Here is a 25731-nt window from a genome sequence, read left to right on the forward strand (position 1 = left end):
TCTGGTGAATTTCATTACCGGCAAAGAATCAATTTCGATCCGATTTTGCTGCAAACTGTTCTATACTCTGCTCCGGTTCTGCTTCGTTGGCGAAGAAGGCGTCGGATGGGGGTGGGCGGCCATCAAGAGGCGATCGACCTACCAAACAATTTGAACGCATCTCAGCGTATGTGTAATTAACTGTGTAATGTCTCTCGATCAAGCTGCATCAAAATGACATAGTTGTCTGACCGTGTGGACCAATGCCACCAGACGTATTGTCTTGGTAGCCGAGATGCAGAACAAAAAAAAAGCCATGAGCATATGCTGGGAGATGAACACGAATTTGGCTTATTCTCGAATGGAAGACGACCTTCTGCTCAAGAGTTGTTTCGATCGTTTCATTGCTACAAAGTTTTACGATAGATATTATACAAAGAGATTAAGTTTTATCACCCGACTTCAGTGAAAATCCCGTCACAATTCAGTTTAGGAAACGTAGTGTTTTAAGTAATTGTTTTACAGTTGTTGTCGAAAGCACGCGAAAATGCTTTCAAAAGTGCGATTTGCTGAAGAGAATAAATTGCTTTACAGTTCCAAATGATTTCTTGCGTATTTGTGTTTGCCTGGTCTGAGAAGCACACTCGATTATGTGCGCCCGAAAGAAATGGACAGACCAGACTATCTTAGCTTGAGTGCGCGCTAAACAGTTTATTTACTCGCATGAGGTTGCGGCTCATGGTGCTAACCATGGACGACGGTGGATGGAGAGGCAATAATGATCTTGTGTACTGCGCAATGAAGAGTTGTCCTTGATCCTACTGGTACTCGACAAAAACCATGACACGGTGCTGCTGAGCGTAAAATGTGCATGCAAACGCTTAAAAACGAGATCTAAAAACGACTTTCAGCATGAGAAATAAGTCAAATAAGCAAATAATTATTGTTTGATTTGTATATCTTCTCTTCATAAGAACATGTTTGGTGGGCAGAATAAAGAGAATAATTGCAATTATTTGTTAACCATAGCTGAGAGACCTCGATGATTTAAGCGACGAACGCGGTACCGCACCGAAACAGAACTTCAAATCTTCTTTTTATTTCGTCATATAATCTTGCAAGTACCGGATGTTTGTTATTTTGCAGGCTCCGGGGCTTCCGGAAACAGGTATTGCTGAATCAAGTGGCCAAAACGAGATTTTTGCATCAGGATTAAAAAAGGGATTTCTCATCCGGTCATACTCATTAACCCATAACTCCTTTCAATGGCAAGTGAAAGATATTATTCAATTTGAATCTTAGTTGGTAAAAATCAGTTCAACCATCGAAGTCGTTGTTGTTAGTTGCATTTGTGACTCCAATATTCCAATATTGGATTCCCGGGGTTTCCGAAACAGAATATTAAAAATGGAATGCGACGAATAGATATCATAATCATGTAGCCTGCAAACATACTCTATACCGTATGCGTGATAGAATTTGCACCATCGGTACGCGTTGCTGCTTTGGTTTTCTTTGCATTCACATGACATATAAGGGAAGATGGAGTAATACGCACCCTTTAAGGAAAGGTTCATATATCTTAATAGTAGAACATAAAACGTGATAGTTTCATGCATGAATATCTTCAGTAACTCGCAGTTGCATATTCAATAACACATGTAATATATCATTTTTAAAAAAGCCTAAAAATTGTTCTTCAAAATCTTTGTGGGGCAAAACGCCGATCGTAAAAAGCATGAAAAATATATGTTTTTATTACGCGAAGTCATAGGTATTTGAACATAGAGGCAGAATGATCTTAAACAACGTGCCAACATTCATCAAAACAATCAGGAAAGCGCACGTCAACAATGGGGTAAAATGCACCCCAAATACAGATTCTTCTTGAAATTAAAATAAAGTTTTAATCTTTTCGTGGAAAAAATACTTTCTGGGTGTAGGTTTGTTTACTATTTTTCATTAAATTGATAACATGAAAAATTTTGGTTACTGAATTCCTGAGCATATTGCCTCTCTCAATTCGGGTCATATATGTTTGAGACGATATGTTTGACGATTATTTAGGAGAACGTGCCATTTGAGCCAATTTGTTCTGATTCCTGATAGAACTGAATTTAGAAAAACGAAGAATTGGCACAGCAGTTCACTGATTACATAATAAAAATCGTCTTGATTACTTCAGAAAATTGCGATGGAACGAATACTGAAAATTACATATAATAGCAACATAATTAGTTTTTGTTTATTTTTACAGAGCTGAGCTGAAGTAGATCGCCCGTGATTGCACTTCGTGATTGACCGAACGAGTGGAAATGTACAATGAACCAAGAAAATGAACCTTGGGAGAAGCAAATCATTTTCACTGTGAATACCCACTCACTCCTAACTTTTTTATTAAAAGATCAATAACGACGCTGGCTACGACCAAAGGCTGTGCTACTGATGGAAAGAAAGGAATGTTAGTCCGATACTCGTTGTTTCTAGAAACCGCGGGTACCACTGTATCTCCACGAGCATCACGCTATAGGAGATTTGTTAGTAGGAAGGGAAAGAGATCCGGATATGTTTTAGTAAACAATATGATCTCAACAAAATCTGATTTTCGATTCTTAGGAGAAATATAATAAGTAAAAAAAAATTTATATCTCAAAGGAACGATCTCACCAGTATTCCTTTTCTCCTACTCACCTTGCTGTCAGCAACGCGAGATGAAACACGACCACTGAAAGAATAAAATAAAAACCCTTCTTAATCCACCTAGTGGTGTAGTAATGCCTTTCTCTTCTTTCATAACAGTCTCATGACAATATATTTCATACTTTTAATAAATAATTTCGGATACTAATCTTGGCACCAATTGATTCAGATTGATTCAAGTAGTTCACAAAAGCATGCTTTAGTGTTTATGTCACATAGTCAGCATCATTTTTCCAAACTAGTGCTTGACATTTGCGTTGCCTATTTGTATGATAACAGTGATGCTAATCTAAAAAAAGCCTTCTCAGTCCACTTAGTGGAATTTTCATATATCTTGAAAAATCACCATAGGGGGGAGTACATGAAATTTTCGAAATCGAAAAAAAAATTTTTGATACCAAATGGCTTAGAATTGCATGAAACGTCGAGATTTGTGTTATCTCGAAAAAAAAATTTTTTGAAAAAATCGACTTTTTAGGACTATCAAAATATCAAAATTGAAAAAAAGGCAGATGGGGTAATAGCCTGTTCGCACTATACTGGGACGGAACCGTCCGGGACTGCCTGGGACGTTTTTTTTCCTCATCGGCGATGACTGAGCTGCCGGCGTGTGTATGTATTAGAATCCCGGATCCGGGATAAAATCCATTTGGTTGCCGCCGATATTCCTCGCCGAGGCTATTACCCCATCTGCCTCTAAATCACATAATGGCAGGCTGTACATAAAAGAAAACGATTTTCGTTTTTAACGATGGCACTACACAGGTGTAGGGCAGAAAATGATGCCTTGATTACACCCAAATTGGAGCGAATATAGGCAGTGCTATACTACACTGATGCAGCGCTAAAAACAAAAACGACATTAGTTTGACAGTAACTAAACAAACGTGTATCCTGCTAGCATTATGGCGTTTGTACTGTTAGCTTCTGATAGAAAAAAATGGAAAAGGTGTTCCACGAAGCGACAGTGGTCTTTATCAGGATTATAAGTAATATTCTACCGTGCATTAAATAACACCTCGATTCGAAGTCAAATGTTGTATTTCAACATGCCATACCTCGAATCGCACTTAGAAGTAGTTACAATTACAAAACACCAGCCTTTCTGGGAGAAGGATATTTGGCCGCCTTTCAGTCCCGATCGTAATCTGCTGGATTACTCAGTATGACGCATCATGAAGGTAAAAAAGCAGAGTACAGCATTATAAGAACATTACAAGGATCTGTCGTGCGTTCCGAAAGCGTGTGGAGGCCGTAATTGTAGCAAGTGGAAACTCGTGCAAATTTTGCAACACACAATTTTTCATCCTCTGCAGGCACCCTTCCTATCTTTTGCAAGACTAATATCATAAATCAAATAAACATAGATTTCCCAGTGTAATAGTAATGTAGTTGAGCAACCCGTGACACCAAAAGCACCGTCTGGTGGAGAATGGGTGCGTAAATGCTCCTAAAATGCATTCAAAAGTTGCCTGCACAATTTAACACAACCACAGTAGCTAATGGAAAAAAGTACACCCGTGTCACCGTACAGTGAGAAATCTATGTTTATTTGATTTATGCTAATATCATAAATGAAATACACCTGAATTCCCTAGTGTAATATTAATGTAGCTAAGCAACCCGTAATACCAAAAGTGCCGTCTGGTATAAAGTTACCTGCGCATTTAACGCAACCACACCCACATTATCAGATCCGAATGAATTCCGAATCGGCGAAGAATTTTCATTCGGAATTCCATGTGGAAATCATGTGGAATTCCGAATAAATTCCACCTCCAGTGCAACAACCGATTCCGAATGAATTTCGCCTACAACTGGTTGATTCGAAAATCTGTCGGAATTGAGTGAGAAGATGCGAACTGAATTGTCAATTCGTTTTCTTCTTATTCTTTCCCGTTTTTTTGTTTTCACGCTGATTTTCATTTTATTTCTAAATAAAAAATTTATATAACTGATATACTTAAATTTAAATCTTCAAGTTTTTCGGATATACAGAACTAGTAAATAACCAGTTCTTTTAGAATTCCAGCATAAATTGTTGAAATTCTCTGGAAATGATCCAGAGTAAGAATTCATTACTCATTCCGTCATTTCGATAATGTGGGCAGTAGCTAATGGAAAAAAGTACACCCGTTTCTCATTAGAGGTGCTGTCAGTGTCCCCGTACAGTGAGAAATCTAGGTTTACTTGATTAATGCTAATATACATTAGTAATAGGAATGTATTTGAGCACCCCATGACATCAAAAGCGCCGTCTGGTGTTAAATGGGTGCGTAAATGCTCCTATAATGCATGTATAAATTTGCCTGCGCATTTAACACAACGACACCCGCTTGTGAGGAATTCTGGCAACCGTCAGAAGGCTGGCTGCATTCCGGCTGCTGTCAAAATTGTCCAGGCGAAATTGCGTCATTATCTCGCCGTACGTGTCTTGTTTATTTCCCTCCTCTTTCTTTTTTTCCCGCATGTACGTACAAAAAACGAATCTGGAGACGAGGTAAGTGAGATTGAAATATGGGAATGTTTAGTAGTGAGAAAGCAATGTTATTGGCAATAACATTTTTAATGATTAGTTTATATGAAGGACAATAACTTATTGCCTTTCATATCTATCTTTTATTGAAAAAATAAAATTAAGAAGCTTAAAATGTAGAACCGATTCAAAACGGTTCTGCCAATCTTGTATGCCAAGAATCCGACAGAAAAGAACCGTTAATAACCGCCAGGCGAAATTCTCTGCCAGAAACGGTTGTTGCATTGTTGCCAGACTTTTGCCGGAATTCTGGCAGAATTCCGGCAGAAATAGCTGGCAGACATAGCCAGCCGTCTGGGGGGAAATCTGCCCGCCACGTACAAGTGGGATGAAATGAACGATTTTCAATCAAAGTTTACCTTTTATACTCGCCCAGTAGATAATCGGAACTAATATGTGCTTGACTATCTCAAAACCGTCGTCCGGGTGCGATCTGTCAAGTTTTGCATCGCGTCGTTTGTCACTTTCTCTCTGGCATCACCCTTACAGTTTCATAACTACAGGGTAAATAGGATTTGTAGATTTTACTAGATTACATCCGAACGACATTTCCTGTTCCTATTCAATGATTAGTTTTTTTTAAGATATCCACAGTAATATTTATGATGCTATGAGTAATATGAGACATAATTATACCAGTAGATGGATTAAAACAGGTTTTTCAAAGTCGATGTACTGTATTTTTCTTGATTTTAACGCAAAATGTACCGTTTTTCTTTAAAAAAAAATATACGAGCGTTTTTTATGAACTGTCACAAGTACTAACATGGATTTTCACAAATTTAGATTCAAATGAAAGCTACATTTTTACATATTGCCATCATATTTTATCCAGAGAATCTTTTGTTCTATATCAAGATAATTAGTAGATAATTTCTGTGCGTTTTGACAGAAGAATCGAATACAAATTCATTCTAGTGTTATCACAACTAAGCCAAACTTTCAATGAGTGCAAGAAATGTACGGCTGATGGGAATTGACCCGACTGTCACAGTCTCTCGAAGAGCTGTCGGTGACTTCGCGATCGCTATTTGATGAGAAATAAGTACTGAACGTATGTCTGAAGTTTTCTGGTCATTTCACACGAATACAGTTCCTTTATACAGTGAGGCCGTTAAGCATTATTTGCCTTATGGTATAACGCAATTGCCTTACTCATCACACCACATGCTACCGAATCAAAATGGAAAAGATATGCGTGCTGATGACATTTAAACGTTTATTATTCTCTAGTTTAGTCAGTATCGCTAACGTTTTTTCTCTACAGTTCAAAATAACAGACATGGCTGATGTCACAAAAACATACAGTTGGAATCAAAAGATCTATCTGCTATATGAGTACATCTCTCATCTGTATCGCACTCTACAATTAAATAATTTGCCTTCTTAAACGGATCATTTTTAGGGCAAACCACTAAGCTAGAAACATTTACGTAGATTCTACGTTATAATTCAGTACATTATAAAATAAGCAATTTGCCAAGATGACTTTGAAATGAGAAAGAAGATTACTGCGCGCCTAATTATAAAAATAATGTTGACAGCAAATCCCGGTGTTCCGTGATTTGCATTTCTTTCATTTTAAATCGTCTCTTCCAGTAGGCCACCAACGATCGGAGTGATCTATTTCATACGGTGATGAAGCTAGCCCATTAGTATAGCATTTAAGCGATTTTGGTTCGTTTTCGTGCAATCGCTTCTTCCACCGCTCGCAATTGCTTAAGAAGTTCTTCTCGTCGGGAAGACTTCTTCGATGCATTAGCACTAGCCACGGCTTTCTCTAGAGCCGCACTGGAGGGTGGAATGACTTGAGCGTTTGGTTTTGAATCACCGGCAGATTTTTTCATGTCGCTCGCTGAAATGACAAAAGAACAATGGTTGGCAATGTAATGGAGACATTTCAAAACATATCCTGTCGTCAGATTACATTTCTTAGATGCTTGAGACGTCTTCGAGGACTTTTCGGGTATCTTGGACTTCTTGACAGCGTTCTTTCCCCTTGATGAGGTGGATGAACTGGACGAGTACGAGCTTTCCGAACCTGAATCACTCGAGTCCGAAGATCCAGAGCCGGACGAGCTGGACCGCTTCCTCCGTTTATCGGTAGAGACTTTGCGCACAGGTGACGTCTGTAAACATAAAACGATTTAGATTATGTCAACCGGCAAACAGTTTTTGCATCGCTCTTTTACCTTCTTCCTTTTAGTTGCAATCGCTTTTTCGATGATTCGCTTATCGGGAATTGGAGAAGGATTGCGTTTTTTCGAAACAACCGGCGATGTCTTTCGAACTGAAAATGGAATATGATATAAATTATACACAAGTAGCGGAATAAATATGACAATATTATGTATTAGGCTAACAGAAAACTATAACTGTTTTATAAAAGCAACATTTGATTTTATTGACTGTAAGATTGTTTTTTTTTTAATATAACATAGTCATACCTGGTGAGTATTTAGCACGTTTCGGACTTGCGCTGGGTGACCGAGTGCGAATGACTTTCCGAACGTGCGCAGTGTGGCGATCGCTTTCTTTTGACCGGTGACTATCATACCGATTGCGTCGCGTACTGGGGGAAGGCGATCGACTCGAATCCGAACTGGAACCAGATCTTGAGCTGCTGCTTGAACTGCTGTACGATGAACTGTTGCTGTAGCTTCGTCGTTCACGACGCACTGAACGTTTCTCTCGACCCGGCGATTTGGAACGCATCCATGGATCACTCCACTCGTCGGCTCGTTGCACTATAACTTCGCGGGTAGAACGAGTGCGCCGTTTGGTAGGATCCTCATCCTCGTACTGAGGCATACGATGTGAAGGTAACTCACGATAACGTTGAGTCCGGCCGAATTGATCTTCCTCGAATGTTGGTCCGGCTCGAGTAAACTTAGCAGTGACCGGAGGAGCGTTGAATTCGTATGCATTTCCACTACCCACTGCGCGGCCCCCATAGGGTGGCGATAACTAAAAATATGGTATATTACAATCCCGTTTCTCAAAACATCACTAGAATATCCAATTACCTCTGGCGATCCTCTTGTGTAATAGTTGTCTTTTTCCAATTCATCCTGTGTTAAAGAAAGGTTCATTTTTTTATCCTCAAAATCGATGTCCTGTTCTTTGCGTTTACTAGCTTTACGCATCATTTCTTTTGCTGTTCGCAGGCCTCGCTCCCAGGCACTTTCTGTTACAGGTTCGGATGGTCGCACTTGTGGTGGAAGACCCCCACCAACACCACCGCCATACGGAACAGCATGATGCGGTGGCATGTGATGAATTGGCGGTCTCTCGATGCGATAGTCGTTAGGGTAAATGACAGGATGAGCGGCATATGGTGGCGGTTGGTGTGAAATCGGGACAGGGCGCACCATATCGAACATGGTGTAGTTACCTTTATCGGTAACGCCCGGGTGCAAAAATCGACAACTCATACCCCAAGTACACTGGCCACGAGCGTAGAATCGACAAATCGGTTTCGGTTCCGTTTCCTCGGGTCTCTTCTCATCCTCATCCGATACTTCTCCTTCCTCTAACTCTTCACCTTCCTCCAACTCATCGTCGGAATTTTTGCTTTTTCTACTCTCACCTTCCGGAGCTTGTACCGGAATCCTACCAGATTCAGTTTTCTCCGCCTCCTTCGGCGGATCACATTCCCCTTCCTCTGCCTCAAAGTCCAATGCATCTTCGTCAGTTTTACTGTCAAGAAGAGCACCATCAAGTGCAGTGTCATGCCCTAAGAAAATGAATGAAAATATTTTTTTCTTAAGAAAATAAGAAACATAAATTTATGTAATAAACATGATTACGCATCTGTGTTGATTTGCAAACTGTCTACAAAACTGTGTCAAACTCAATGTCAAACAGTCTACAAAACTGTGTCAAACATCCTGTTTGACATAACGCCGTTTGCCATAATATCATTTCGCATAACAATTATTTGACATAATGATCATTTAGCATAAAATTTATTTAACATTCGATGCAGCGATGGTCCTATAGCATAACAATGTTTGGCAAGGTAACAGGTTAATTTGCAAGAAGCTACCGTTTCCGACTGATCATAGACCGATTCGGACTGCGTCTCAGAGGCAGGGTTGCGACGACAAGGTTGTATCGTCCTCACAGTTGGATATGTTTCTTGGTATAATTATTGTGTTTTTACCGAAACGGAGTTTTCTACTTAACTAAAGGGTTGCTTCCTTGGTTGCTTCATATTCACCAAAGCTGGCGCCTTCTGATTATCACCTCTTTTCATCGATGGAACACATCCATACTTGTAAGGATGTACGAAAATGGTTCGATCAATGAATGTCAATAAACTTACGCACCAGATACAAATCATTTCTTTTTTGTAACAAAAAACACGCAATTCATAAATGTAAATTCCGTTCATGGAGAAGTGGTAGAGTTACCAACGTTCAATAACTGCCCACATTAGCTGTTGGGAAACAATTGAACCTAGCGATCCACCATATAACGATAATTATAGTAAAGTAATAAATTTTTCCGCTTTGATATAACGATAACGGATATAATTTGGAATATTGAAGAGTGAAGTCTGTATAAACTATCTTTTCAAACATTCTGGTAGCATGGCTTTGATCAAACACTGATGTATCGAAAACTGAAGTCACAATCTACGGTAGGAAGTAGTGTTAAGAAAAAAGGTTCGTCCATTTGAATATGATATTGAAATTAAATAAAGCGAACATGAAAAAAGTTAAATAATTGCCCTCATTCATGTTTACGTCCGTGTTGACCACACGACGAACGGATACTTTCGAACGAATACGAATAAACCATTCTTGTTTGAATTCGAACGTGACTCGTTCGCCACAAAATATGTTAAGCTAAAATGAAATGCTAAGGTAAGATGAAATCATTCCAATTCTTGTGATTAACCATATGCGAGAACGCTAGAATGTATGCCAGTTTAGTATCGAACGATACGTGTATTCGAACATCATTCGTGCGAACGAAAAGTGCCATTTCTTGTCGAATGTGAAGGTGATTTGCAACTAAACGGTAAAGTTGTTTTTTGAATAAAACATTTAGAAAGCATTAAAGTCATTAAAGTTCGGCACGTCAGCAAAGACATGGCACTTCTGTGCCAATTAATAAGTGTTTTGCAAATAGCATTAACTTTACGTCTGCTTAGCGGTTCAAGTTGAACTGTTTAAGTTTGCATTAAGCAGTTCAATTTGAACTGCTCTGCACTGACGAGTTTAAGACGAAACGTAAAGAAAAGAAAAAAAAAGTTATAGTAAAATGTTTGTTTTGCCTTTCTCATTCAGACAGGTTATGCAATCACTTAAAAAACCGACTAGTGAAAATTGACCCGGAGGGCCAAGTGTCATATACCTTTCGACTCAGTTCATCGAGCTGAGCAATGTCTGTGTGTGTGTGTGTGTGTGTGTTTTTTACAAGATGAAATACCTTATGTACTTTCCCAGCTCACGCGCTCGGTAGTTGTCAAGCTATCGCTATTGTGAGTCAGCGAGTGGGACTGGCTGAACCTTACCCACTAAAACACCTTGGACATCTTGCCTCGATCCCCCCGGAACTAAGCTAAGCTCAAAACTTCGTAAACGTAACGTAAAAAATTTACTAAACTGGTCTCAAAACTACACAAATCGATAGTAATTATCAGTAGGCAACTAAACAAACCGATTCCGGCTATCCTGGTTCACGGTATCGGGTTCCAGAAGCACCGGAAATAGTGGTCATATACGAGGTCTGTTCAAAAAGTACCCGGAATTCTCATTTTTCTAAAAAAATATTTATTTATTCGTCTACATCTATATGCAGGGTGGCAAGTGAATTGCCGATTTCAATTTCCCGGTTTTTTTCCCGGTTTTTTGAGATAAAAATTCCCCGTTTTTGGAATTCGCTCCTGTTTAGTTTTTTTAATATTTTTTAATTTAAACTTTAAACAGATATCCCATGTCCAAAAAGGATCATTGTAATAGGTCCGCTAATTGAGGTTTCTCATACTTTCCAGGCTTTTCGATGTATAAATAGAAAATATTCATTATAACATGTGCATATAAGGTTTTGGTTACACGTATCAGTCTTCCGAGTGCACATGACTGTTTTTATTATTTTTTTGATATACATATGACTGAAAATAAATCAATAAGGAACAACAATCCCAAAAACAGACGCTTGCCACTCAGAAAAAAACAACAACAAACTATGCTTGCAACTTCAAATCATTTTGAACTTTTTTTTCTTCGCTCCTTCCGGAAGTGAAAGTGGAAATCTCAGTTTGGCGGGAAAATTATAAACGGCATGATGGCCGAGAATGGCTTTTATTGTATCAAAGAACGCTTGCTAGCAACTCTTCACACGATTCAATCAGTGCCATCAAAGAGAGACGGATATCATCTCAGCAACAAAACACTGTCATGGTTCATATAACATAGAATGGACACCAGTGCGAAAGCGAATTTTTCTCGATGACCTGTCTGAGAATCAAAGGTTAGCTCGCTGCTGTGGGGATTCTCTCTGAAGCAACAAACGGTCGCTTATTCTCGTTTTGCGATCCGATTCTATACGGGCAGTGGATAATTTCGATATAATCATTTTACTATTGCCGTTTATTCTAACTATGTGCATATAACCTTTGTATAAGTTGTATCTATGAAAATAGCTGCGAATGCTCCAGACCAGGGTTTTGAAATATTGTATATTGTGACCTAGTATGAAAATCAAGTCGAATTATCTGCGATAATTACCAACTTGCGATTCTCTCTTGGTAAATTAGAACTAATCGACTAGAATACTATCGAATGTAAACCCTGAAATTGTTTTGGGAAAAATAGATATGGCCGTATATAATTTAAATCATTACCTTATTGAAGTTCCAAAAGCTCAAACTAAATTCAATTCACCTTTATCTACATCAATATCTACGTTCTTGTGAAACTACTATGGAATAGTTGAGGACCTTTAAAAGAAAATTAAACATAGATTCACTGAACAAATCAATCCATTTTCTAAATCTTTTTAAGATTCTAGTCCTCAGAAACCAGTTTCAAAAAGGAACTCAAATACTTCCTGTAAACGGTGAATAAGATCAAAGTCGACAACTCTTCCAATCTTGCGAGTCCTATTGACATCACACAGAAAAATATGAGCATAGCACAAGTATTGCCTAAAGATGACATTACTGAGACAAATTATGATGAAACTTAAAAACATAAAGGCTCCTGTTCAATAATTTTATTAAAATTTTCCCCTATGGTACCCTAAGATTTTGCCATAAATTTTGCAAGTGTGATGAATACTTATTCAAAAATTTAATAAAAATCCAACAGAAGCATCCAAATTATCCTCATTTTTTCAAAATGAGCTTTTTTTTCTCGGTAAATTCAAATTCCCGACTTTTTCCCGATTTTCCCGGTCACTTGCCACCCTGTATATGGTCCCCTTCGAAGTAATCCCCCCTAGATATAATACACTTATGCCAGCGTTTTTTCCAGTCTTCGAAACACCCCTGATAGTCACTTTTTGTAATGCTCTGTAGCACTTTCAGCGATTCTGCCTTTATCTCTACAATCGATGAAAAACGCTGTCCTTTCATTAGTCTCTTCAACTTTGGGAACAGGAAAAAATCACACGGAGCGATATCTGGTGAATAAGGAGGTTGGGGCATGATTAAAGTCTTGTTTTTAGCAAAAAAATTTGATCAAAATTCAGCAGTTCTGGAACGAATTTTGCTGCCACTCGTTTCATGCCCAAAACATTTGAAAAAATATGATGGCATGAGCCAACTGATATGCCAACTTCATCAGCAACTTCTCTAATAGTGATTCGGCGATCATCCATAATCATTTTTTCCACTTTTCCCACATTTTCATCGATTATTGACGTGCTGGATCGACCGGAGCGTTCGTCGTCTTCAACGTCTTCGCGGCCATCTTGGAAACGCTTATACCACTCGTAAACACTTGTTTTTTTCATAGAAGACTCACCGTAGGCTCTCTGTAACATTTCGCACAATTGGTTACACTTTATTTCATTTTTCACGCATAATTTAATACAAATTCTTTGACTCTTCAATTCTTCCATTGTTTAAACTAACAAAAATCGCCGAGCTCAAAAAAACACGTCTACACCAGCCGCTACAAGACAGAATGTAAACAATGAATACAGCTGAAAATTTCACCATACATTAGGGACATATGTACCAACACAATAAAAAAATTTTTGACCACCGGACTCTCCAGACGCGCGCAATTAAAAAAATCCGGGAACTTTTTGAACAGACCTCGTATACCAAAATGGATCTCACTCACTTTTCTCAGCGATGGTTTGACCGATTTCCACAAACTTAGATTCAAATGAAAGGTCTTCCGGTTACATACGGAATTGCTGAATTTCGTCCGGATCCGACTTCCGGTCTCACTCACTTTTCTCAGCGATACAAAGTGGGGAAAAAACGATCAAAAACGCGACTTTGCTCAATAATTTTATAAAAACATGAGCAAATGTTTTCAAAATTAGTATTTCTTATGCAAATTTTTCTGTAGAATCGATTTGTGATAGTTAGAAGATTCGCAAAATTCACGATCATGCCCGTTTTGCTCCAATTCCTCTTTTTTCTGACTTTAGTTTGAAAACTAACTGTGTAACTCAGGACAAAATTCAATTCCACCAAACGGAAGGTATTCCTGACATGCTCATAAGTTAGATAAATGGATTGTTTTTAATAAGATTGACCGCAAACAACTGTATTCTGTTTTACCCCCAGTCATTTTCTTCCGTGAATTTACAGAAAAAAAAGTTCTACTGATCGGTGTTTGGACCAATTTTGGTTAAACAAGACAGTTCTATGTTTCGCATATAACCTCAAATAATAATTTACAGATAGTGTTCATGATCGCATGCTTCGTGCTACATCGTTTTACCCCAATTTTCCGACAAATATAATTATATGTTGAATTCAAATTTACAATCCCGAAGCAGATCCAGTATGACCTACCGATATTGGTTCATATTACGTGCAAAACATCTGTGATCCAATTAAACGCAATTGGAATGACAGTACTAGCCTGTTTAACCCGTTTTACCCCAATTTATATCAAAAGTCGTATTTCTAGTTAAACTTTCTCTCGCATACCGAAAGCAGGCTGATTGCGGTTGATGAAAATCGATTGATATTACGAAGAAAGACCTGAAAATAGGATTACAAATGAATTCAATTTGGAGCAAAATCTTAAGATTCAGTTAAAGGATAAATTTGGGTAAAACGGTATTGTTCCCGAATAGGCAACAATACGATGAATAATGATATTTCCGAAAATTTCAACAAACTCTTTTATTTATAATTAAGTTGGTTAAATTTTTCCTGCCGATAATATTTTTATCAGTAAACGTACGACAATCAATTCACAGTTCATTCTAAGCTACTTACGTTTAGTGATTTTTTTGAGTTCAAATTTTGTTCCTACCGGTAAATGATATAGTACGGTGCAAGTATCAAACTCCTGCATAGTATAATTTAATTTAGTGTTAGGTATATAATTCATATTTTTATACTTATATTTGAAGTTCTACCTTAGATCTGTGATTACGATCACCTGTGTTATTACAGTTGAACACCCGAGTGATGCAGAAACTAGCTGAGATACAGTCCTCTATGAATTCACTCAGCCGTACTATTAGTTTTAGAATTTCTATTTTAGCGCACTATAAATATAACTATACGTTTTAATAGCCAAAACTATCAAATAGAGAAAAAAGAACTATTACGGCTTATTCTGCTGGTTCACCCTTCTTGGTTTTGTTTTTTAATCTATACCGTTCACTGCATCAGACTTTGCCACTGGCGTCGTTTTTAGATGGGGTTCAACAGACGATGGAGGCGTGTTCGCACCTTGCATAACAGGTATAACAAGATTCGTGCGGTCATTGAATTCATCTGTAATCCTATTTTCACGTCTTTCTTCGTAATATCAATTGATTTTCATCAAACACAAACAGCTTGCTTTCGGTATGCGAAAGAAAGTTAAACCAGAAATACGACTTATGAAATAAATTGGGGTAAAACGGTATAACACGATTCGTGTGATCATTGAATTTATTTGCAATCCTATTTTCAGGTCTTTCTTCGTAATATCAATAAATTTTCATCAACCACAATCAGCCTGCTTTCGGTATGCGAAAGAAAGTTTAACCAGAAATACGGCTTATGAAATAAATTGGGGTAAAACAATATAACAAGAATCGTTCGGTCATTGAATTTATTTGTAATCCTATTTTCAGGTCTTCCTTCGTAATATCAATCGATTTTCATCAACCGCAATCAACCTGCTTTCGGTATGCGAGAGAAAGTTTAACCAGAAATACTTTTCCCATTGTGTTTAATTGGATCACAGATGTTTTGCACGTATTATGAACCAATATTGATAGATCGCATTGGATCTGCTTTTGGATCGTAGATCATTTTTCAACTGAATATTATAACTACATAAGAAATGGGGTAAAACGGTACAACGAGTTTTCTGCTGTTAATAAAACTATATGCAATCGGTTCGTTAGACTTTTTTACATCGGAAGCACTCTATTCGCTCTTCTGCAAGTTCTTCGGTTTCATGTTATATAGTTAAGCTTGAATACAATGCAGTATAAAAAGGGAACTTGGGGTAAAATGATCATGATAGCGTTTCGTGCGGTCCTTCTAAATACATGGAATCGATTTTACTGACCATTTTACACCAAAAAAATGCCTCCAAAAAAATCGTCGCGTTTTTGGTCCATTTTTCCCCACTGTGCGATGGTTTGACCGATTTCCACAAACTTAGATTCAAATGAAAGGTCTTCCGGTCCTATACGGAATTCCAGAAATCCATCTGGATCCCACTTCCGGCTCCGGAGTTATAGGGTGAAGTGTGTTCAATATTGTACACCGTCACTATAAATATTTTCGGATGCCACAAACATTTAAATCGTAATTTAGAGTGCGTACTATTAGAGTTTGTGTGTCATGTTAGTTGGTGGACATACGAACCGGTGCCGGAAGTGCATATAATAGTGAACCCACTTCGTTTTCTTAAGGATGACTCACGCAATCAAAGCACTGTTTTATTCTGTATTTTATGCACAAACAATCTCTTGGTTTCTTTCAAAAATCGAAGAGAAAAGGCAGTCCTCTATGAATTCACTCAGCCGTACTATTAGTTTTAGAATTTCTATTTTAGCGCACTATAAATATAACTATACACCACTAGGTGGATTAAAACAGGTTTTTTTTTCTGGTGAGCCTTCAAATATATGCGCGGTTCCAAGTTTTTTTGCGTCAAATTTCCCATATCTATTAGGTACTTCATAAAAAATACGCCACGGATAAACACGCTTTATTTTTTAATAAATGCATGGTTTTACCAATGTAATAAATATGTAAACTATCGAAAACATAACAAAATCGTCACTTCTTGAAGCTTGAAATGTTCCTAGAAAACTACCTGCGAGTCTGATCCTTCTTTTGCACAGGAATCGCGTTCGTATACATTCGAGTATGTGTTCGTCGATTAGTCGATTTTTTTATTATAACTTAAGTCTGTACCAGAAATGGTGATTTAAAGTTGGATTATGTTGTTTTTATGCACGTACGATGTTTGAAAGTGTGATTGAATCTGTCATAAGTGCGATTTGAATATTCACAACACCATGAAGTAGTCGAAGAGTCTTTCCTTCGAAAACGAAATTGACAAGAATTTTTCTCCGGTATGCGCAATGGCGTACGTTAGTTACGCATAAGCTTAATACAACTTGTGCCTTCGTGTGACTTGCGGCCAGGACATAAGGTTTTCATGTAAATCGCTGGTCACCTACGACAATCAGCTGGCTACATATGACTACTGACTACTGATGGCATAGACAGGAAATATGTCTATTGTTCGGCATATTTGCCGCATAACCAACCTTCGCCAAGCGATGACTTCAAAAAGGTTGTATCATACTGCTGCAAAAGTGATTTACCGCTTGTAATCGGCAGTGACATAAATGCTCACCATATCATTTGGGGCAGCACAGATATAAATTCGAGAGGCTCTGATATGATGGAATTTGTGAGCAGTACAAACCTGCACATAGTCAATGCAGGAAACCGTCCAACTTTTGCGAGAGCTGGAAGAGAGGAGGTTTTGGACGTAACTCTCTGCTCTGATAGAATTGCGCATGAGTTGGTGAATTGGCTCGTCTCCGATGAGCTCGAACCTTCGTTGTCTGATCATAAGTACATCTTCTTTGATCATTCAAACGTTAAATTTGATATTATCACATATCGTAATCCCAAATCTACAAACTGGGACCTCTATGAAGAGGGCTTGGCGACTAAATTTTACGGGTACCAACCAACAATTGAAACACCAATTGATTTGGAAAATGTTGTCGACGAGACAAATTCACTCATAGTTGCAGCATATGAAAAGGCTTGTCCACTTCGGATTGTGCGAGCTACTAGAGGAACTCCTTGGTGGAATGCTGAACTTGCTAGACTAAGGAAACTATGCAGAAGAGCTTGGAACCACCGACGCAGAGATAGGTCGGAGGCATTCGTGTCGGCTCGAAGGGCTTACAAAAATGCTCTTCGATCGTCTGAGCGAAGTGGTTGGAAAAGCCTCTGCACAAATGTCTCTAGTCTCAACGAGGCTAGCAGATTAAATAAGTTACTTTCGAAGTCTAAGGACTTTAATGTCAGTTTCTTAAGAACTTCAGATGGTGAACACTTGTCTGAAGAAGGTGATGTACTTCACTATCTTTTTAACACTCACTTTCCAGGATGTATGGATCCATCACCGACAGCTCTTCCCGAGACTTTTTCAGGTAGTTACGTTTCTTGGGCCCTTGCTCGAAGTGTTGTGACGATTGAATCGGTCAAATGGGCAGTTGAGAGTTTTGCTCCGTACAAGTCTCCTGGAAAGGATGGAGTTTTCCCAGAACATTTCAAAGGGTATGAACATTTCAAACATGTTTTGAAGAAAATACTTACTTTTAGTCTTGCGACAGGATATATTCCAAGAGCTTGGCAGGAAATAATTGTCAAATTTATTCCCAAAGGCGTTCGCGACACTTATGAGGAAGCGAAGAGTTTCAGGCCTATCAGTCTAAGCTCATTTCTTCTTAAAACAGTGGAACGCATAGTAGATCACTATATCAGGAATGTTAGTTTGGGCGTGCATCCGCTACATGGAATGCAACATGCTTACCAACGTGGAAAGTCCACTACAACCCTGTTACATGATGTTGTGTACAACATTGAAAAAGCTTTCTCACTAAAGCAATCTTGCTTGGGAGTTTTCCTAGATATTGAAGGTGCCTTTGATAACGTGTCTTTCAATTCAATTCTGGAAGCAGCCCGTGGTCATGGCATACCTTCAAGTATCACAAATTGGATACACGCAATGCTTAGTAATCGACTTCTTTGTTCATCGCTTCGTCAAGCAGAGATTAGAAAGCTGAGTGTCTGTGGATGTCCTCAAGGTGGTGTACTATCCCCACTTTTATGGAACCTAGTCGCTGATGGTTTGTTAAGGAAACTTAATAACCTTGGATTTCCGACTTATGGTTTTGCCGACGATTATCATATATTGATGACCGGTATAAGCATTAACACTCTCTACGATTTAATGGAGCAAGCCCTGCGATCTGTTGAACAATGGTGTTGTCAGGTTGGATTATCTGTAAATCCGGGCAAAACATCAATGGTGCTTTTCACTCATCGTAGGATAATCACAGGAGCTCGTCCGTTGCAGTTCTTTGGTTCAGAGGTTACTGTGGTCGATCAAGTTAAATACGTCGGGGTTATTCTTGACTCAAAACTGAATTGGTCTGCTCACATTGACTTCAGGATTAAAAGAGCTTGCATGGCTTTCGGCCAATGCAGACGAGCTTTTGGAAAATCATGGGGACTCAAACCCAGATATATTCATTGGATCTACACAACTATTGTTAGACCAATTTTAGCATAAGGATGTCTTGTATGGTGGCAGAAAGGAGAAGTCGCGACAGTTCAGTCAAAGCTAAATCATCTCCAAAGGATGGTCCTAATGGCGATGACAGGAACATTCACGACAACTCCTACTGCTGCTCTAGAGGCGCTACTGTACATTAAACCACTACACGTGTTCCTAAAACAAGAAGCATTATCTTGTGCATACCGTCTTAAGGTTACAGAGCTTTGGAACAGTAACCCTATAAACTATGCTACTAGCCACACTCGCTTGTGGTCTCAAATGGTTACCTGGGATGAGTATTTACTCGCTCCTAGTGACCTAACTCTCACATGCAGTTTTCCTTTCAAAACATTCAATGTGAACTATCCTCTTCGTGAGGAATGGTTGTCTGGTTGTCTGGAACGACAACTTGATGAACACATAGTTTGTTATACGGACGGTTCTCTGTTGAATGGTCGTGCTGGTGCTGGTGTCTACTGTCGTGAAATGAGGCTGGAGCAGTCTCATTCACTTGGTAGATACTGTACTGTGTTCCAAGCAGAAATCTACGCGATTCTGTGTGGAGTACAATCGGCACTTCAGCAGAGGATCTGTGGTAAACGAATTTATTTTTGTTCCGACAGTCAGGCAGCCTTAAAAGCACTCAGTTCGAATGACTCACGGTCGAATCTAGTGATCGCATGTCGAACTCAAATTGAAGACCTCAGCATTTCAAATGCTGTTTACTTCTTATGGGTACCCGGCCATTCTGGTATTACTGGAAATAAATGGGCTGATGAGTTGGCTAGAGCTGGTGCAACGAATGATTTCGGTGGTCCTGAACCAGCTTTACCACTTTCAACTAGTTGGATGAAGCACAAGATTCGTTCTTGGGCTGCATCCAAACATGCCAGCTACTGGCGCAGCTTGCAAACTTGCGCTCAGACAAAAGCATTTCTACCAAATTTAAATCTGAAAATGTCAAAGTGTCTACTGCATTTCTCCAAGCATCATTGCAGTATTCTGGTCAGAGCTCTGACTGGACATTGCAAACTCAATTATCACATGGCTACTATTCAACGTGCTGAGTATTATTCGTGTGATTTGTGTGAATGCGATTATGGTACTTCATATCATCTGATATGTAATTGTCCCGCATTGACGCAGCTACGTATCCGGGTTTTTGGTTCTCCATACATGGTTGAGTCTGTGTATGCGGAACTAAAATTGAAGGATATTCTCTCGTTTCTCACCCAATGTGGTAAGGAGCTATAGTCAGAAGGGTTCATCGTTCTTCCTGGAGTGAATGAATCCCTTCTGTATTCACCTTAAATAAGGTTTAGCAGATTGTTTGGCATCCTTTGGGGGGTACCGAGTTTACTTCTGCTCGTACATACTGCGAATCGTTCTGCATTCTTCCGGGAGTGCAGAATGGTGTCGCTTTTGTAAGATCTCTAAATCCTCTCGGGGCTTGGAGGTTTTATTAACAGCAGACTGTTCGGGACCTCGAAGCGGTTCAGAATTTACTTCTGCTTCCACTAAATGTGATCCTCAGCAGATTGTTCAGCATCCCTTAGGGGTGCAGAATTTACTTCTGCTTTTATGTGTTTTTGTGTCGTCAATTTTTCCCATCCTCCTAGTCCAACCCTTACCATTTCCTTTCAATCCCTTCCTCTTATATATCAGGAAAATGATGCTAAAAACAAATTGATGGCAAGGCACAAATCTCCAAATATCAAGGGAAACGTGCCATTTGAGCCAATTTGTTCTGATTCCTGAAGGTTTTCATGTAAATCGCTGGTCACCTACGACAATCAGCTGGCTACATATCAATATTGCCTAAAAGTTCTTCACTATGGAAAGCCAAGCAAGAAACTGAACAAGAAGGCATCTACACCTAAGGACAATCGAGCAACTTTTTAATCGTTCCAAAGCAATTTGATTACTAAAAAATGCTTGACAAAAAGTGCATTTATTATAAAATAACACCAATATCAATTAACGATGACGATTTTGAGGTGATGCATAAATTTGTACTTTTAGGATCACTGATAACAGTAGATCCCGTTGATCGACAAATTGCGAAAAGATGCTGCGGACCATTCGCGATTGATAACAATGTTAAAATACAGGTCTCTTTTTTGAACAACAAAATAATACTCGAAACAAAGCGATATCAGTGCAAAAATCTTACCTCTTGAAGAACCATTAATTGGTTGCTTTTCCTCCATGTTTCGAAGTTGATTTTTCTTTTCCTCCAACTTCTGCCGTAAATCAGTTATTTTCATTTTCTCGTTTTCCCGTGACTCAAATTCTTGCTCGACCTCGGGCTCTGCTATAACTGGAGGTTCTTCGCGATCGTCATCATCGCATTCACCCTTTTCACTCTCCCGATCACTTTCCTTCTCTTCTTCTGGTTCGTTTTCGCTTTCCAAACTAACATCGCTCAAGTCTTCATGACTCATATCAAGAGAATCCTTAACACCGCTCACCCCAGAAGGCATATCGCTGTCTTCGATTTTGCTACTAGCGTCATTGGACTTGTCTTTATCCTCGCGGTCCGATTCGATTTCACAATCCGAAATCTCCTCGCCCTTTAGCTTTTCGCTAAGATTCGAAGCACTGGAGTGACAGGACAGACGGCGATGCCTCTTAGGAGAACTGCCCGATCGATTCGAGTCTTTCGAACCTGATCGCGATCGATTATATCGATCATCCGGTGAACCACTGCGACTACGCGGTGATTTCGGCGGTATTGAGTGACGAGAATTTTCCGCGCTTCGAAACGATGGCGTATTGGAACGCGATGGCGCATCATCGTCGTTTTTCGGACTCGATGGCGGACTATCCTTTTTTATGCCCAGGGGACTCAACGTTGGTGTATTTGAATGCGATCGAGATCCCGACCTTGAACGTGAACCAGACCGAGACCGTGAATTTGATCTCGACCGGGACCTTGATCGCGAACGGGAACGCGAAGCACGGGCGTTGGTACTTTCTTCCAGTGTTTTTGTGGCATTTGTTGTACCAGGACTGGACGGATTGTCCGATTCAGAGCTGTTAGATGCAGACGAACCTGGTCTGGAATCGTCACTGTCCATTTTGATGGCTGGAACGAAAGTATAATCTGTGAGAACACATCTGGTAAGTCATGACATAAAATGATTTATGTATATTTATGTTAATGCGAATATGTTTTTGCTTAATATTTGGAGTTAGATATGACCAGCTTTCAGTGCAGAGAAAAATTATTGCAAAATTTCATGTTTGTATTGATAGTGTCAGTTCAATTTGTAAGATACTCGAAATATTAAATACCTTGCATTTTCTTTTTAGATTGACAGCAATTGCAACAATCTAGAAAGTAATTCGTTGCTCATGATAATTATTTATTAGCTTCAACTGCACGTCTTTCTACGAATAATGTATGCAGCATCGACATGCTAAATTACAAAAATAGAACTCCAGAGCTATACTGAAAGGCACAAATTTCCGAACAATGGACATGCCTACTCAAATAACTAGAATTAACAATACCTACCATGAATTTACAGAAACTGTAAGAAATCTGATCGATCATTACAATTATAATCATAAACTGTTTGTATGGATTCAGATTTAGTCGTATCTAACTCGCATCGATCACATATATTTAGGATTATCTCTCCATCAAGTTACTTACGGACATTTTTCGAATTATTCATCTATTATTCATCTTACCGAACTAATCATCTTCATAAGTTTTTTTTAATTAGTTCCATCACTTTTAATTTTACAATCGAGCTGAAAAGTCTTGCTTTTCTCCAATAAATCACGTCTTACCTTCGCACACACTTCGAGCAAGAGCCCACGAGGAACCGGGGATTTTTTCCACCTGCCCATTTTCAGGACATTTAGTAAGGCACCAATTTTCAAACTACTTGTTTACTCAACTTAATTATTGTTTATATTTTTACTTATGCACTGTTTTAAACTGACGCTTACTTCTTCGAACTGAACATTTGCTAGATAAGCCTTTTCAGACTCACCGGTCATTTGAGCAAAGCTCCGACTTGAAGCCGACTAAACTATGAACGGTAAGCAATAAGTTAGTTCTAACAGAAATAAGCAATTTTATTATAAAAACTGATTCAGACCGTAAACTTAGTCATTGTGTCCCATGTCCAAGGACACAGTCGGTGAGAAGAGATCTGACCGAGCACCATTTTGATTCCGGGGTTCTTGAATTAAACAAAACGAAAAAAAAACTTCACAACTATAATGTTCATTTTCTCCCGGTTTTCGGGAACTTGCAAAACTGTTTCAAAAAAACTTCACTACTTTACATAGAACTGCGGTTGAGTCTATTACGGGGAAGAATGTTTTCTACAGCATTCCATCCGATTATTTTCTTTCTGAGCTAGTAAATTCACAATGGTGGAAGAGTTTACTGTTTCAATACTGTTTTCACTGCCCTCGGATTCTTACCTTTGCCGGGGGTCGATGAAGCTTAATTTGTACGAACAACTATCCTGAAGCCTACGCCTAGTAAAGAGCGATATATCAAGAAGGTCTCCGGCTAGATCTATCAGCAAAATTCTGTCGAAAAATTCGTCTCGACCACGCCACAAATCGTCTTACTTTCTGCTACACGGTATACAAGAAAAAATTTTCTCGTTTCAAAATGGCAACTGACAGTGCGACCAGATTTATTAATAAATGATTACTTCTATAACAATAAGGTTTTACCCGATAATAACACAATCGAGCTGCCGATGAGTAGAATGATTTGATAATAACATAAAACAAACTGTAGAAAATATGCATATAACCAAGGGGCAAATCTCTCTAAACTCAATTTCAAAAAATAGAACTCCATAAACTCATTTCATTCCAAAATAATCTCATTCAATCTCATTTAATTCTAGTCTAGATAAGTTTGGGAAATTTTAAACTAATCCAACCTAGTTTTGCCTAATCTTGTTTGAAGTGTATCTGTCATTAGAGCTCACAAAGAAGTGCATGACAATTAAAGGACTATTCACACATTTCAGTTCCGTGACGGTTCAGTGAAAGTGCCTTCAGTGCGCCGTCAGTGTTCTTTTTTATCGGTACCCTTCCGTTCCGTTTCCGTGCTGTTTCCGTTCCGGCACAGCCAATGCAATGACATACCGACTTCAGTGAAAATGAAAAATATCGGTGACGACGAATTTAAGTTTGCCGGACGGACGCTACACTGACGGCGAGCTGCACTGAAACGGCACGGTGCCGGATAGGTGTAAATGCGCGCATAGAAAACGAATGAAATAAAATCAGTATCCGTGCATGGTGCCGTGCAGGCACTGAACCGGACCGGATATGTGTGAATAGTCCTTAAACAAAGAGTTGACCCACGATGTAAAATACCTGGTGATCACGTTTTTCTATGTGTTAGTGCGGTTGTCATTTTATTTTGGAAGACGTGAAGAAGAAAAAACATAAACAAATGACGTTTCGGGAGTTGCTTTTATGAAAATATTTAGAGTTGGTTCTGTTTGCGAAAATATTGACAGTGAAATGCGGTGTTTTGTTCCGGGATGTTTCAATCGTTTTTCATCACCAGCATTTGAAATGCCACCCACAGCACAATCACTCCATTATTCATAATAACTGTAATAGATACCACAGTGCGATCCGCCAAATCCTTCCTCCAACGAAATGAACAGAATCGGATGTGTGTAAAATTTTCTATATTTCGACGCGACCTTGCACGCCCTTGAAGAAAAAATGTCCAGATTTTCAATTAGTGCCAAAGATTCGCCAGGCTGCGCGACAACTGGAGTAACTTAGAAGTGAAATCCCGATCTGAAATGGTCGTTTGTTTATGTTTACATGCTTGAATCCCGGCGCACCATACTTAATTTCGTGAGAAAATTACCAACACAACCAAAACTGTCTTAACACGCCACCAGTGTATTTTACGTCGTGGAGTTGACCTGTGTCAGACCCAGAGATGCCAGATATTTTCATAGAAAATCTGTATTACCCAAAATGAAAAATCTGTATTTATCTGTATCCACTATAGAATCGAAATATTTATAATAAAAATTTGTTGAGGTAATGTTATTCCTAAAATTTATGGTTTTATAATGAGAAATTGAATGAGTGCTCAATATTCATATCATTCTACAACGACGACATTAAATGCTTTCAAATTTTCATCACCAATCGGAATCAACAAAACATAATTTCAATTTCGTATACTTTCAAAATATTGGCTTGATGAGTTGATGTAGGATCTCAGCGCTCAACTTAAACTATCAACACCATTTAAAGATTTTTAGATCAATTTGTGATTCGTCGATTGATTACAAAACTCTCATCATTGATTACAAAACTCTACCAAAGAGAGCTCAGACGAACGAAATTATTTTATTCTTTCCTTTTTTTTGGAAAATCTGTATGAATCTGTATTAAGTTTTAAAAACCTGTACAAAATCTGTATGCTGTATGAAATCTGTATGTGCATGTAAAAATCTGTATAATACAGATAAATCTGTATAAATGGCATCTCTGGTCAGACCTTGTCAACGAAATCAATCTTAAGTTTAGCAA

General features: G+C 38.7%; 1 protein-coding gene across 5 annotated transcripts; it reads right to left on the bottom strand.

The window, feature by feature from the left end:
* Nucleotides 1-6019: 6019 nt before the first annotated feature.
* LOC131434990 (zinc finger CCCH domain-containing protein 18) lies at nucleotides 6020-23831 on the bottom strand. Of its 5 annotated transcripts, none has more exons than XM_058602391.1 (8): nucleotides 23626-23831; nucleotides 22841-23225; nucleotides 21353-22267; nucleotides 8242-8951; nucleotides 7663-8182; nucleotides 7408-7505; nucleotides 7143-7344; nucleotides 6020-7070 (listed from the first exon to the last, which is right to left on the bottom strand). In XM_058602391.1, exons 2-8 carry the CDS (start codon nucleotides 22860-22862, stop codon nucleotides 6880-6882), a joined length of 2658 nt encoding a protein of 885 aa, XP_058458374.1. In that variant the 5' UTR covers nucleotides 22863-23225; nucleotides 23626-23831; the 3' UTR covers nucleotides 6020-6879. The 5 variants fall into 5 exon arrangements, with proteins under 5 accessions (XP_058458374.1, XP_058458373.1, XP_058458378.1 ...); XM_058602390.1 differs by having other exon boundaries at nucleotides 22841-23378; XM_058602395.1 differs by lacking the exon at nucleotides 22841-23225.
* Between the last annotated feature and the right edge of the window lie 1900 nt (nucleotides 23832-25731).

Source organism: Malaya genurostris, chromosome 3, assembly GCF_030247185.1.
Source record: "Malaya genurostris strain Urasoe2022 chromosome 3, Malgen_1.1, whole genome shotgun sequence".
In the NCBI taxonomy this organism is placed as follows: domain Eukaryota; kingdom Metazoa; phylum Arthropoda; class Insecta; order Diptera; family Culicidae; genus Malaya; species Malaya genurostris.